The sequence below is a fragment of the Rhinolophus ferrumequinum genome, chromosome 4 (assembly GCF_004115265.2).
Source record: "Rhinolophus ferrumequinum isolate MPI-CBG mRhiFer1 chromosome 4, mRhiFer1_v1.p, whole genome shotgun sequence".
In the NCBI taxonomy this organism is placed as follows: Eukaryota; Metazoa; Chordata; class Mammalia; order Chiroptera; family Rhinolophidae; genus Rhinolophus; species Rhinolophus ferrumequinum.
Window position 1 is genome coordinate 77,318,605 of NC_046287.1, and position 14,710 is coordinate 77,333,314.

A 14,710-nucleotide genomic window follows, 5' to 3' on the forward strand; every position below is an offset into this window, starting at 1 on the left:
TCCAGGTCACACAGCCAGTAAGTGTTTGGGTCAGGACTTGAACACAACCTTCAGACCCCATGCTCCATTCCATTTGTCGTTAGGGGGACCCTGCTTGCTGTGCCCTTTGTCGTGTGAGGCGGCCTGCAAGGTCTCTGGTCCTGTTCCCCACATAAGAACGCAGGATAGGGTGAGGCCAAAAAGGAACACCCACGGAGCCATAGGTAGGGGAGTCATACCACTATAGTCTCACTGGAGGCTGGAGTCACATGACCTGCAACCTGCTGTCCACTTCTCTGCCTGCCAACCAACCAACTGACCAACCAACGCAGCCATGGCAGTTATATCAGTGGCTAATGGCTAACCGGTAACAGCTGATGGCCAACTAGCCACAGCTGACAGCCATCTACTACCCGAGCCAGCACCTTTCCACGTGAGGCCGAGAGCCTGGAAACTGCTGTCTAGGATTCTGTCCCCACACCATTCCACCAGGTTTACTTGTCCCTTCCACATATGTGTCCTTTTATTTTTTTTTTCCGATTTAGTACAGCTTCTAATTGGGCCAGGCAGCTGAGCCCATTTCTAATTTCTCAGGGAATGGCCACGTAATTGCAGGAATTCGCCGAGACAGGCAGAGGATGAGAACCCGGTTCAGTTGGTTCTTCCATCTTTACAGAATAAAGTGATGGCTTCTTTTCCCACCAACATTACATCATCATCTATCCTCTCTTCCCGGTGGTCTCCATTTCATTGTTTGGGTCTCAATTATAATTAGGAAATATAAATTACGGGCCACTGTTATTGCTTGCAAACATTCAGACTAAAAAAACAGAAGCCCTGTCATGACTGACTACATTCAGCTGTAATAAATAGTTCAGGAATTCTTCCCAGTGTCCTTTTAATGTGCTGCCAGATAGAGTGTCCCTCAGATAAGGTGCCACCCAGTGATTGGCACAGAATCTGCATGAGAATTAGGTTGATTCAAATGACAGTTTGTTTGTGAATTATCAGTCACTCAATAATAACCTGAACCACAACCCTCTTGTTTTTTTAACTTTTTAAAAAATTGTGGTGAAATATACATAAACATAAAATGTACCCTTTTTGCTATTTTTAAGGGTACAGTTCAGTGGCATTAAGTACATGCACACTGTTGTGCAACCATCACCACCACCCCCATCTCCAGAACTTTCTCGTCTGCAAAACTGAAAAGTCTGCCCATGAAACACTAACTCCCCCCCGCCCCCGCCAGCCTCTGCCAACCACCGTTCTACTTTCTATGAATTTGGCTACTCGAGGTACCTCACATAAGTGGAATCATACAGTATCTGTCCTTTTGTGACTGGCTTATTTCACTTAGCATTATGTCCTCGAGGTCCTAACTTTGCTTTTGTGCTAAGAACATTAAAGGAATGTGAGAACGAGCCTTAAGGAATGTGAGAACGAGCCTTGGCTTCATGACGCTTACAATCTGTCCGACAGGATAAGCTTGTCATCAGTTATTTATTCATCAAGCATATTTTGCACTCCTCTGTGTGAGTCCCTCACTGATCTTTGCCAGTCCCCTACGACTTCGTACATGTTTGCTGTGCCCTGGGAACTGTGCTGATGTTTGGTTTCCACTGCCTTAATTAACATAGGAATAGCCCTATCAGCTTGGGTACCATCATTATTCCCTCCTTTAAGAATTAGGAATCTCTGGCCAATGTGGGTAAAGTGGTGTGTCCAGGGATGAACAGCAGGGTAGCATAGTTGGAACCCACATGTAGCTTATGCCAAAGTTCTGCTCTTAAGCCTAATACTGCCCTGCACAGCTGCACAGGGCTCTGTCATCAGAACATAGCCACATCTTGGTATCAGGGACCCACCAAGGGTGGCAAAGCAGACTGTTTCTGATTTAACTTGACAGTGGAGATAACTGAGGCTTGAAATACTAAGCTATTCCGCTTATATTTACGTAGCTATGGGCAAAAATCTGTGACTTTCTTCTATATCAAGCGGCTACAGGCATTATTACACTCCGTGTGTGTGTGTGTGTGTGTGTGTGTGTGTGTGTGCTTTAAGGGGTTGGAGCTTTAGAATACACTTTTCTGTTTATGTGTTGAGTAAGACTTTTCTAAAGTCTTCTTGGGGATTCACGAAAGACTTCTTCGTGCTGTTCTGCCAGCAGTGGCATTTTGCTTTAGCAGAAGAATCCCAAGAACAGCTGATTCATGCAGAGAGAAATGAAAATTTCATTACCCTTTTCAGGACATTTGCATAGGTTTGAAAAAAAGGATTTCAGTGCCAGGCTGGCAGGCAGCGGGGTTTTGTTGGAGCCTGGCCTTTAGCTCTTTCTGTTGTTTTCATTGTCTGAATTCTCCAGAACCCTTTGGAGGGAGACTTATTGGTTGGAGCCAAAATGTTTTATCACTGCTACTTTGCTAGAGTCTGCAGACACAGAAGAAATTTATCTGTTACTGACCATGGCTAGTTTGTCTTATTTAGTCCGGAATTTTAGAGCGTGCTGCTAGGAAAGGGAGCTTTTTGGTTGTAGTCACCTTTCTACCTTCATGTTCACCAGTAGGATTGGCTGCTTGCCTGTTTTCCATGACAGGGTTTTTTTGTTTGGATTATTCAACTGAATTTCAACCTCCTCTAACCACTTCCATTCATTTGTTTAGGAAACTGGTATTTGGAGGCTGTTGTTAGCAATTTTTCCCCCTACTGAACACTGAAATATAATTCCAGCAATATTACAAAACCACATTCAGTTTTGCAAATCTGTCCTCTCTATGGTCTAAATATTATGGTGAGCAAGAAAAGAGACAGTTTCTTTGAGTGGAAGTACTTGCATTGGGTGTTTTAAGACAACGTAAAATTCTAGTTGGATTCATAAAACTTTCATCCTGGGGCAGGGTGTCCCAAAGCCCAACCTTGAGAAGCTAGAGGAGAGTCATTTTATTTTTAAAGGTCTGTCATAAAGTGGCCTCTTGCCTGATGTGTGGCACCAGAATTTTATTAAGCTGTTGATGTTTTGTAAAAGAAAGCCACGAACATTTTGGAGAAGGCTAGAGAAGAGGACGGAGACGACTACGTAGCTGGAGAAGAGAGCATGCTACAAAGGATTAACTGGTTATAACCGAGAGAACAGAGATTACCTGCTGACCAGAAACCAGGAGTAGCAGCTTTGGGTCCTTATGGAAACCATTGCATTCTGTTGGGTGTGGTAGAGATAAAAGTGCTCTGAGATTAAGATGACTCTGATTTGACCCTTCTAAACAAGACTTCTTGTGAAAGTAATTGAGGAAATGATCAAGGGAAAGAAATCCTGTTCGATCTTAATAAAACTTGTTGAACAAGAGCCTTCCAGAAAATGTACCAGGATGTCAAAGTGCAGAAAGGCTTTATCGTAAAACATATTATCTCCGCCTGCTTAATGTTCCTGAGATGGTTTGACAGTAAAAACTGGGCTGAAGGGAGTGTGAACGTAAGACGAGTGTCATCTTAGAACTACAGCTCTGGAAGAACAATCTTTGAGATCATCTAATCCAAATCTCCCCCTGTCCTCCCTCCCCAGTTGCTTTCAGGGAAACTGAGGCCAGAAAGATGAAACGAATTACTCATTTACCTGTTACCACTCTTTCGGTTTATTCAGACAATGCTAGGGAAGCAACTCCCAATTTTTTTTTTTTATTCTCTTGTATTCAAAGTCAATTAAAAACCAAATCCAAACTGATCAAAAGGGAAAATGAAATAACTCGGTATTTCGGCAGTAATATTGATCTGGAAGCAGCAGCTGCAGTGAGCTCATTTGTGGTATAAGAAGTGACCTTGAAAATGGCAATGGTGAAGTAAAACCAAGGAAACAGAGGCAAACGGTCATGCGTACCCCCAACAAAGCACTTTGAGCCCATGTTTCAGGGGTAGCTGTGAGAACCACTGTTATTCTAGAGAGAAGAGTCTTGGGTCCTCTGACTGGAGCTTCAAGCATCTCTTCCTAGGCTGCCGAAGACACTCAAGGCCATTCTTCTAAACAATAACAATTAGAAATCTCAAGTTTGCTAATAGGGAGAATCTTCATAACTACTTCAGAGGCAGTTGGTCTTAGCTTAGAACCGTGTTGTGTCTTTTCTTGTCTCCAGCTATTTCCCTGACGTTGAAGACTGGGAACTTAAAGGCAGTTAACATTCTGATCATGTTCATGGTCTGGGCAAGGTCTTACCAAGGAGTCTCACCCAGGGCCTGCCTTCCAACCTCCCTCGCTGCTGTGCCTTGGGCTATGGCAGAATCCCAGACCCTTGGTGTTAACTGCCCCCCCGAGCATGCCTGTTGGCGTCTGTTTGTTCTTATTTGAAGGGGAAAGGAACAGAAGATGATGGTGTCTGTGGAGGGTGATTAGGAGTGGAGGATCCTAGATGTAGATGAAAGGAAGAGAAACCTTGGTTTTGGAGCAGAGAAAGCTAAGTATAAAAATGGAAAGGGGATCTTGAAATTTCGTCAGAGGCAGGAGCAGCAGGAGTGCTTCGGGAAGCAGATGCTGCGTCTAGTACACAAGACCCTGGAATCAGACGTGCAGTTTTGTTTTCTCCTCTCTGCTGACTCAGTTTGCAACTTTGGCAGGTTTCTCAACATCTCTGTTCCTCGTTTTTCTTGGGAGTGGTAGACTGATTCCTGCCTCCTCAGGGTACAGGCTACCAGGAGGGTCACGTGAGGGGGAGACTTTCCTTTTTTGTTGAATTTGTTTTTGTGTGGAAACATTTCTTGTGCCTGGCGTTGCCACTTTATCTTGATAGCTAGTGCCATTGCCAGCCAGGGGTCTGTTGCTCCCAGTCGTGGAGGCTTTGGGGAAATCTGCTCAGTCTGAGGTGAGGAGAGGAGAGGCCAGGCCCATCCCTCCAGTTGCTCATGGTAACCCCTTGGTGATCACTCATGCCCGGGAGAAGTCACTGCAGAACAGTGACTGAGAAACGTGCAGGAAGGCTCCAGGGTGGGGCCAGCGTGGTCAGCATTCTCGCTTTCATTGTTTAAGGAATGAACCTGTGGCTCAGTTTGTCTGTTTGTTCCTTAGCCTTTAATTCGTAGAGAGCCTCGTCTGTGGCTAGTTGAAAGGGCTCTGCCTGGGCTGGGTCTGTCCCAGCCATGCCACCAGCAAGATGTGAGACTGGAGGCCAGTCCCTCAGTAGGTTCGAGTGAAAGGGGGTAAAAAGCACTAGAGCACACAAGCTCTTCCACTTAATAGGGGGGTGATAGGAGCTACTTTCCTATTTAGAATTTTGGGGAGGCCTGAAGGAGACCTGCCTACAAAGGCACCGGCGCAGCTCTGGCACACGGCACTTCATTAATGTTGCAGTTTCTCTTTCGGACTTTCTGTCAAAGGAATGACCCAGCCTTAGGGATCTCTAAGGGTCTGTGTATTTCAGAAGTTCTACCCTTTGTACTTTCATTTCTCAAAGCTATGAACACTGAACAACTGTACACCATCAATTTTTCTGCTTCAATTTTTTTTAAGATTACTAAATAAATTAAAATATTTTTTACTTAAAAATATTTTTTTTACTTAAAAAACAAAATTGTTTACTTAAATATATATATATATATATATATATATATATTTTTTTTTTTTTTTTTTTACTTAAATCCTGTACTATTTGTACAGGAGATATGTAATCACTAGCTCTTAACTTTGACTCTGTTAATCTAGCATGTGCCAATCCAATGTTGACCAAGGCCTAGTAGCTCAGTTCAAAGGCACATTGACATTTACTGAGTGTGTGCCGTGTGCCAGGCCCTGTGCCAGGCCTCTCCCCCTACCTCTCACTCACCCATCACAGAATCCTCTTTGGAAGGTGTTATACTCCCGTTTTGCAGATGAGGAAACTGCCGCTCAGTGAAGTGAAGTACCTTGCTCCGTGTCTCACAGCTGGCAGGCTGAATCAGGATGGGAACAGAATTAGTTACCTATGGCTGCATAACAATCTAACCCACAAACCTAGTGGCTTAAAACAGCACACATTTATTATCCCGCCGTTTCTGAGTGTCAGGAATACAGGCATGGCTGAGCTGGGTCCTCTGCTCAGGGTGCTCCCTGCACAGACCTGCAGTTGAGGTACAGTCCAGGGCTGCTGTCCTATCTGAGGACCGAAGGGGGACAATTTTCATCCAAGCTTATAGGGTTTGGGGCAGAATGGAGTTCCTTGCAGGTTGTCACACCAAAGGCCTCAGTTTCTTGCTAAAGGCTGGAAGCAGCCTTTAGTTCTTTGCCGTGCAAACCTTCCCAACATGGCTGCTCGCTTCCTTGAAGCTAGCAAGAGAAAGTCTACTCTTCACAAGACAGTATTTAATCTTACGTTGTATAATCACCCATATCCCATTGTCTTCGCTGTGTTTTGTTGGTTCAAAGCAAGTCACAAGTTCCACCCACACTCCCAAGGAGGGACTCCCACAAGAAAGTAAACACCAGGAGATGAGGATCCTGGCAGCCACCTAGAGTCTGTCCACCCACAGTAACCCGGGTGGAAGATGCAACTTACAAATTGAAATTATGAGTATAAATTAAACTTAGAAATCGAAGGGTATGAGATAAAGGAGGGATCTGAGTCGAATGGGGGTGATCTAGTTGGGGCTAGATCTGAGTTGGGGCTTACATGAACTAACTGACAGACTGGAAGAGAGGACCAGCGTGGGCCATTGTGTGGAGAGCAGTGGTGAGGACCAGGCCTGGTGTGGAGGAGGAGTGAGCAGAGGGCATGGCCCCAGATTGGCACTACGGGTACCAACACCCCATCCTGAGAAGTGGTGGCTGTGAATAAATATAGCCTGGCCCATGGAAAGGGAGCTACTCCTCAGCTCTAAAACCTTCCTCTGAAGGGCCAAAATTAGAGAAATCTAATTCATTCTAGTATCTCCTAAGTACAAGTGTTTGACCTTACAAAGGGGACAGAGATGATGAGTTTAGTTACTCATTTCTCTTTTGAGAAAAAGAAGTGCTGATACCTTTTTTAAACACTGCCTGAGCCTCAAAACAGTTTGCGTGGCAGGAATGATGGCCCTGTGTTTTTCTCTCTGTGAACAGAAAGCGAAACTACCGATAGTGTGCCCAGTGATGAAGAGAGCACCGAGGTAAGCATGGCTGCCGCCACTCGGCTCCCGCAGACGCAGTGGGAAGGTGTTCCCAACTAGCCCTGTGGTTTCCTTGCTGCTAGTTAAGTTTCTTTTCTTTTGATCACAAGTTTTACTTTTGGATTTTTCTTTTTTTCTTTTTTTTTTTTTTTGTGGTAAAATATACAGAACATAAATTTACCATTCTTTTGGATTTTGAATTATAAAATTAAGCTTTGGGAACTGAATGGGAGGAAAGGGAGTAAGATGTTACCATTAGAGAGGCTATGACGGCAGGAAAAGGAAATTGAAGTTGAGGCCAGGAAATGCTGATATTCTTACCACTATAAACATCCTAATTCACAAGCAGAAATAGGATGTTTAAGTGGCCAAAAGCGGTGACCAGAGGTAAATGTCGGAAAGTGCTAAGCAGAACCATCTCCACATGTACCTGGAGTCCCTTCCTCCTGTGATCCCTGCCCAGAGGCCAGGTGTGTGTTCAATCTTGATTCTGAGTTCTCCCCTTCCATTTCCCTCCTCTAGGCTGGGCCCACACAATGGCAGGAAATGGCTGTAATGGTGATGGAAATATTCCTGCTAAAGCCTGCTTTGTGTCTGTGCTTGAGAGAAAGAGAGAGAGGGAGAGACTGACTAATGGTTGTTTGAATTAGTGATTTCCCACTGTACTAAATACTTTGAAGTATAGCCCAGGAATTCTGAAAAGACAATACTAGGTGTAGAGGCTCACATACATTCTGACCCTGTTTCTTCAAGGTCAGAATTCCAGCTCCTTCTCTGAATGAAGCCACCTTTGAGGCCAGCTATTTACTTGGCACACTGGAGCTCTAAAGCTGCACCCATTTGAAAGCAATCAAGGGGCATTCACTGTCTGGTACTGAGTTTCTCACTTCCCTCCCTCTGAAAATGCAGATTGACTCAAAGATCAGATTGGGCCATCAATGAGGAACCAAGTCACCATGACAAACCAGCCAGCATGACCTAAAACCTACCTAATGATCAGGCTGGGCGGCCAGAGTAGAGGGGAACCGGAAACCAAGTTGCTGCCTTGTTTTCCTGCCTTCATAGAACAGTCTTGGCTGTATTTCTGGGAGGTAGCAAATGGGAATTTATAAAAAGGGAAGAGAAACCATTGCTTGGGGTATGAAGAGCTGGGTATGGATTTCAGTTGAGGGGCGTAGAGTTGCTAAGCTTCTGTTGCTTCCACCACTCTTATGAAATTGAGTTAAACCAACACGTGGGAACAGTGGTGCGTTTTTTGGGGTTTTTTTGTTTTTTTTTTAAGCCATTCAATAGAAGGCAAAAAAATATATATGTTTTAATTATTTCCTTTGAAAGGGACGACCACACTGGCGGAAGAGGAACATTGAAGGCAAACAGTACCTCAGCAACATGGGGACACGGAGCACCTACCTGCTGCCCAGCATGGCTACCTTCGTGACTTCCAACAAGCCTGATCTCCAGGTCACCATCAAAGAGGAGAGCTATCCGATGCCTTTCAGCAGCTCCTGGCCCCCCTACCCAGACCACCCCCTCACTTCCTCCGTGACTCCAGCACCCAGCAGCAGTCGGCCAGACCGGGAAACTAGGGCCAGTGTCATCAAGAAAACGTCAGATATCACCCAGGCCCGCGTCAAGAGCTGTTAAGCCTTTGACTTTCCCTGGTGGTTGTTGGGATTTCTTGGCTTTGTTTTATTGTTTGTTTGTATTTTATTTTTCTCTCTGACACCTATTTTAGACAAATCTAAGGGAAAAAGCCTTGACAATAGAACATTGATTGCTGTGTCCAACTCCAGTACTGGAGCTTCTTTTTAACTCAGGACTCCAGCCCATTGGTAGACGTGTATCTCTAGAGCCTGCTGGATCTCCCAGGGCTGCTCTCTCAAGTTCAAGGACGTCATAGGACCAACACCCACACGGGCAGCGAGGTGCTGCATTGCCTGCGGTCAAGGCCAGCATGGTGGAGTGGATGCCTCAGAATGGATGAGAAAATGTGAACTAGCTGGAATTTTTTATTCTTGTGAATATGTACATAGGGCAGTACTAGCGACGTTGCAGTCGGCTTCTGCACCTTATCTTAAAGCACTTACAAATAGACCTTCTCGTGATCTTGCTCTATTTCACAGCACATTCAGCAACCCCCTTCCCTGCCTTTCGTCGCGCCTCCCATCCCATCCCGTCCAGTTCCTTTCCTCCTTTTCCTCCCTCAAAGGCTGTGTTCCACATCCCTGAGGAGGAGAAGAAGAAAATGAACTTCTCCACAGATGCCCCACGTTAAGACTGCTTTAAAAAAAAAAGAGAGAAAATCTTTCTAATCTGCTATGCTTGAATGCCACGCGGTACAAAGGAAAACTATCATGGAGACCTTATGCAAATTCCCAGATTTGAAGACAAAAAAATAACTCTAATTCTAACCAGAGCAAGCTTTTTTATTTTTTATACAGGGGAATATTTTATTCAAGGTAAAATTCTAAAGAAAATATAATTGTTTTTTATCTTTTCTACAGCAAATTTATAATTTTAAGATTCCTTTACTTGTTTATCAGCAGTTGTTATTACATCCTTGTGGCACATTTTTTTTTTAATTTTGTAAAGGTGAAAAAGCTTTTATGAGCTCATGTAGCAATCAAATTATCCTGTGGATTGATAATAAATGAATATGATATATAGTTAAATTTTTAATGGGCATCATGCCTGGCTTTGTCTGTATCTACTTTAGAGCACAATCATGGAACAGGACTGACAAAGTATCCTTTCTTCTTGAGGACCAAAAATGTTTCCCTTTTCCATCACAAGAAACCTTGGGCTGTCCTACTGTGTGGATATGAATGGCTTCCTGTACTAAGGGCTCATCCTGAGCCAGGCGCTGCACTGTTTGTTCTACAAGAGTTACCTTCAGCACTAATCAAGGTTGTGGACAGGGTAGGGAATTTATCTTCATTTCACAAGGAGGAAATGGAGACAAACTGAAAATGCCTTTACTCAAGGTTAAATTATGTAGTGAGAGTCAAGGGCCTGCGTTAAGCCCGAGTCTGGTGTGACTATGGAAGGAGTCTTTTTAACCACTCCTCTGTTCTCCTCTGCTGTGAGCAAATGCCACCCACCTCTGTGCTTTTCCTGTTCTTATCCAAGGCTTATATAAATGACTAAAATTTGTATTTTCATCACATACCAGGCCCATGGATAAGATACTTAGCAAGAAGGGGAAATGTTTGTTGGGTTCCTACTCCATGTCCGTCTTCTTTCTAAAACCTGGGGCCTTAGACATAGAACGTGTCCTCGGAACTTAAGGCATGTCTTTTCAAGTGAGAAATGTGAATGGAAGAGACCCAGACTCCATCACCCATCTGGTATTTCAAGGTGTATCTCTGACCTTGGGGAAGCCATTGCACTAACCTCTCCTGCTCCTACTATATCCATAAAATCAGGATACTAAGACTTAGCTGCCTACCGGCTACCTCTGGGGGTGTTATAGAGGAGATTACTAAGTTAATATTTGAAAAGGTACCTTCAATGAAAGAACAAAGGGCTGTCTTTATTCCTCTCTCCGTGTGTGCCTGCAGATATAATTAGGGGTCATAAAATTATCCAACCCTGAACAAAAATTAACTGAAGCATTTTACTGCTTAACATGTTGTCGTTGAAATGCCGCATAGATGGCTGACTGCTTCTGTGTGAAGTACTTTGCTGACCGTGTGTTTACCTCAATTCCACAGGAAAGCCTCACTTTCTTAGTGATTAGAGTGTCACGAGGAGGACAGAGATGTTCAGGCCCCCTTAGTACTCTTTAGTTAAGTCCTACTCTTCTCCCACGTCCTAAATAAATCAGTCCCGTTCTTTGTGACTTATGTCTAAATCCTTTTCTTTAGCCATCCTGTTTTCAAATGTGGCCCTAAGTCCCACAGCCTATTGCCTGTCCCTGTTCCCTTTTCCAAACACAGAAGGAGCACCCAGCTTACATTCTTCCCCTTTCAGCTGCTCTGCAGGTCCCAAAGTCCATCCCACTTGCTTCCTCCACTTCTGTGGTTGAAACCAGACTTACAGAACCTTACCAGGTGAAAGCAAGTTCAGGATTTGGAACTGCACGGTTGCAGTATTAAAGATCATCCGTTGCGAATCAGGCCGTGAAAAGCAATCACCTTTAAAGTATTTCTGAGAAAGGCTGTGTTGTTTCTAAGGGCTACTTGCCTATAGTGTAGGAAAACAAGCTAGTTATACTATGCAATGGCTAGGGGTGACATGAGGAAGAAAAACCACTGAGATGGGGCATCTCAAGGACTCAAGCCTCAGATCTTGTTTTTGTCAGTTAGAGGAAGTACTAGGGACACGTGCTTTGTTGGGCTGGCATCTGTGCAAGCTGATACGCTTTTATGATGGGCTCGGTGGTGTGTGTGTTTTAAGTAGCATGTGCAGTGTGACAACCTTTGGAACAAGAGTCTCCATTCTCTGCAGCCAGCACCTAGGTCCCTTCCTGATAACGAGGAGTGTTTTACAGCTGTAAATTATGACTCCAGTGACAGGAACTTCCGCCTCGTCGTAAGGTTGAGAGAACCCGGCACATCCTTGACCCACAAAGGGCTTCCAGAACACCATTTGCAAGTCTCTAAATAAATCTAGGCTCAAGCATAACATTTTTTCCATGTTTTGGTGAAGTAACTGCCAAAGAAGGTGTTCAGTGTATTTCAGTGCATTTGTAGAGAAGAAGAAATAAACATGGATAAGAAATAACAAGTCCATTGGAGGTTAAAACCCTAAAATAGTATCTTTTCCCCCCCAAATCTAAAGTGTACTAAACTACCAAGTATTAGGTTGGTGCAAAAGTAATTGCGGTTTAAAAGGTTAAAAATAATTGCAAAAGCCGCAATTACATTTGCACCAACTTAAGTGCTACCAAGATGAAAATCTTAGGAATGAGGAAGATTAGTGATTTGGCTTCAGGATTGTGAATTTTCAAACGTGTGCTTCGGGGAAGTATTTTGCATGTGAATGAAAAAGATGTTAAGCCCCAAATGGCCTCCTGCCCTAAGCCTGAGAGGTGGAACATTAGACATTCCATTTGCTTGAGACCATTCTTCCAACACTGAATTCAGTAGGCTTTAAAAGCCCCCTGCTATTCTTGCTATGGACAAACAGACCCAGATAAAAGGTGAAAATAAGAACCCCACCATTCTGCCAAATTTCTACTGAAGAAAGACAAAAAGCATGCTAGGAAGAGGCTTGCGAGCAGGTAGTCAAGATGGGTCCCTGGAATACAGTGTCAGCTATCCAATATCTCTACCAGTTTTAGTTTGGAAAGAGAGTGCAGGCAGAAACTGGTTTTCATCTGGTGGTGTTCAGCCACCTCATCCTGAAATTCCATCCTATGGCACGTGGATGATCAGAGCCAGTGGGACCTGAACCTGACCAGCCACGGGGCTGGGAGCCAGCTCTCCATCTGTTCCCAGGCTGCAGTAGACGCCCTCCTCCAAGGGTGTCACAGTCCACGGGACTGTCAGCTTCTGGAGGCGGTGTCTCAGTCACGTTTGCTTACCAACATGTGGAATGAGGTTGGCGACATATTAGGCAATCACCCCCAGGATCGTGTCCTCCCCTGGGATCACCACACGAGTGTCAAAATAACAGGACTGGGACACTGGGCTGTGCCCCTTAGAAATGGCCAGACACAGACCCGGTGGCTGGAGAGCCGGTTGTGCATAGCTTGGAGTCAGGAGACACAGAAAGTGGTCGGAGAGACGTTCCCTCCTGAGGCTGCTTGGCTTCTGGGCCTGGACCAGCCCTCTGGACACTGACCATCCCCTGCCTCAGCCTGAGCATTGCTGGCCCTGCTCTGCCGGCAAATGAGGGTTTTGTAGAGGCTGCCTTCTGCGGCCACAGAAACAACAGGTGCTGGGGCTCCACGTCTTTGCTACTGAAAATAGTGCCTGGAAGGAAGGAAGTGGCCAGGGCTAATAGCCGGTTTTAGCAAAAATGTTAAGTCTGTCCAAGAACTTGAGTCATGCTGTGGAAGGATGAAGATGTAGGACGTTTCAGAGTTCACACAGTCTGAAAAGAGCATTTTGTGGAGTCCTCTGACTAATTTCTTAAGAAGAAAAGCAGCCTGCGTGCTTCTGTTCCTCTAAGCAAGCTGCCCTTTGGCGGCTTGATCCGTTTCTCTGTATCTGCTTTATGAACATGTTCAAACAGAGATTGCTGGCTCTGTGGAATGGATTGTGCTGGATTGTGCAACTGCCGCTTGGTTAACCCCTTACACACATGGCTGGAGAAACACCACCGTCACATGCAACTGCCTGTGCAGCAAAAACAGTTGATTTTAGTAACAGAACTGTTTTTGCAGGTGCAAAAAAATTCCAGGGTGATAGCAGCTCTTATTTTCAGTTTTGGTTGAGAAAAACGTTTTAAAATCTCTAAACACCCAAACATCCATTCACATGAATCATCAGGGAAAGAAAATCTTCATGGTGTTCTATCTGCCGGAAGCTTGGGTTTAGGTCTGAGAATGCTCATATTCCCCAAATTCTCTCTGATGGACCAGTTCAAAGGCGTTGACATTTTAAATCCACAAATTATGGTTGGACACGCTGTCTGGAGTTTCAGGATAACGTTAGCAGCTAGAGGGGGTGAGTTCCTTAACAGTTAGTGATGACTAAGCCTTTATTTATTGCTAGAATTAACATTGATAACAATTCTCTACAGACTTCACTCTTCTGTCTTCCAACAAGATTATAAACTGAGACTCCTCTGGGCTTCCCTGCAAGATCTGGTACATAAATGCCACAGTGTCTTTTCTCTGGGAAGCTTATGTGTTGTTTTCAATGGAACTATGAAACACAGAAGAGATTTCACAGGCTGAGCACTAACATATTCAGGGGATAGGCAAATAGAAATTTTAGTAAAAATGTAAACTATAGCCTGAAGCCATTGCTCAGATTTTACCTGATGGCTTCAGGGATCATTCACATCAGGGCTACGATATGGGAAGGAAATCACAGGCTGGTTTAGTAGATTTATGTTTGCAAATGTTTATTTGCAAGATTGGTTTAAAGTAATGTAATTCCAAATGCCTTTCTTGAGCACCTCATGAATTTAATCAGGGTACCCAATCATCTTGGTTTGCCCAGAACTGAAGGGGTTCCCAGGACATGGGACGTTAGTGCTAAAACCGGGAAAGTCAGGCAAACTGGGAAGAGTCGGTCACCTTACGATTCAATGTTAAGATCCAGGGAATGGCGTGTCATTTTGCATTCTTTGGGGATTTTCTAAACGCAGGTGAAAGCTTCAGGAAGAGACGTTACAGAGGGTGTGTTATTGATGAGTCTGTTACTAATGCATTAATTTAGCAGTAGTGTTCTGTGAAGAAAAGTAGATTCATTCAACACTATTTATTGAGTTCCCACTGTTTGCCAGGAATGATCCAAGTGTTAGAGAGCTATTCAAAAGTGCACCAAACAGAGCCCTTGTTCTAATGGAGCTTAAATTCAACCAATAAATACTCTTTGAGTGACAGTAAGTACTGTGGAGAAAAATAAAGCCGGATAAGGGAGATAGGGACTGACGAAGATATTCAAAGCCTTCATTTTAGAGCTTAAAGGATCAATGAAAGGTTTGGCAGTTGCAAAGAGCAGCAGTTAGAGGA

The 14,710-nt window shown here is 44.3% G+C and overlaps 1 protein-coding gene across 4 annotated transcripts in view; it reads left to right on the plus strand.

The window, feature by feature from the left end:
- Window positions 1–9,759, plus strand: part of IRF2 (interferon regulatory factor 2) — a 75,345-nt gene extending 65,586 nt beyond the window's left edge. For all 4 annotated transcript variants that reach the window (XM_033104233.1, XM_033104235.1, XM_033104236.1 and 1 more), the window contains 2 exons: window positions 7,034–7,080; window positions 8,416–9,759. In XM_033104233.1, coding sequence (XP_032960124.1) covers window positions 7,034–7,080; window positions 8,416–8,724 — 356 coding nt within the window. In that variant the 3' untranslated portion in view covers window positions 8,725–9,759. The remainder of the gene's footprint in view (window positions 1–7,033; window positions 7,081–8,415) is intronic.
- The last annotated feature ends 4,951 nt before the right edge of the window (window positions 9,760–14,710 follow it).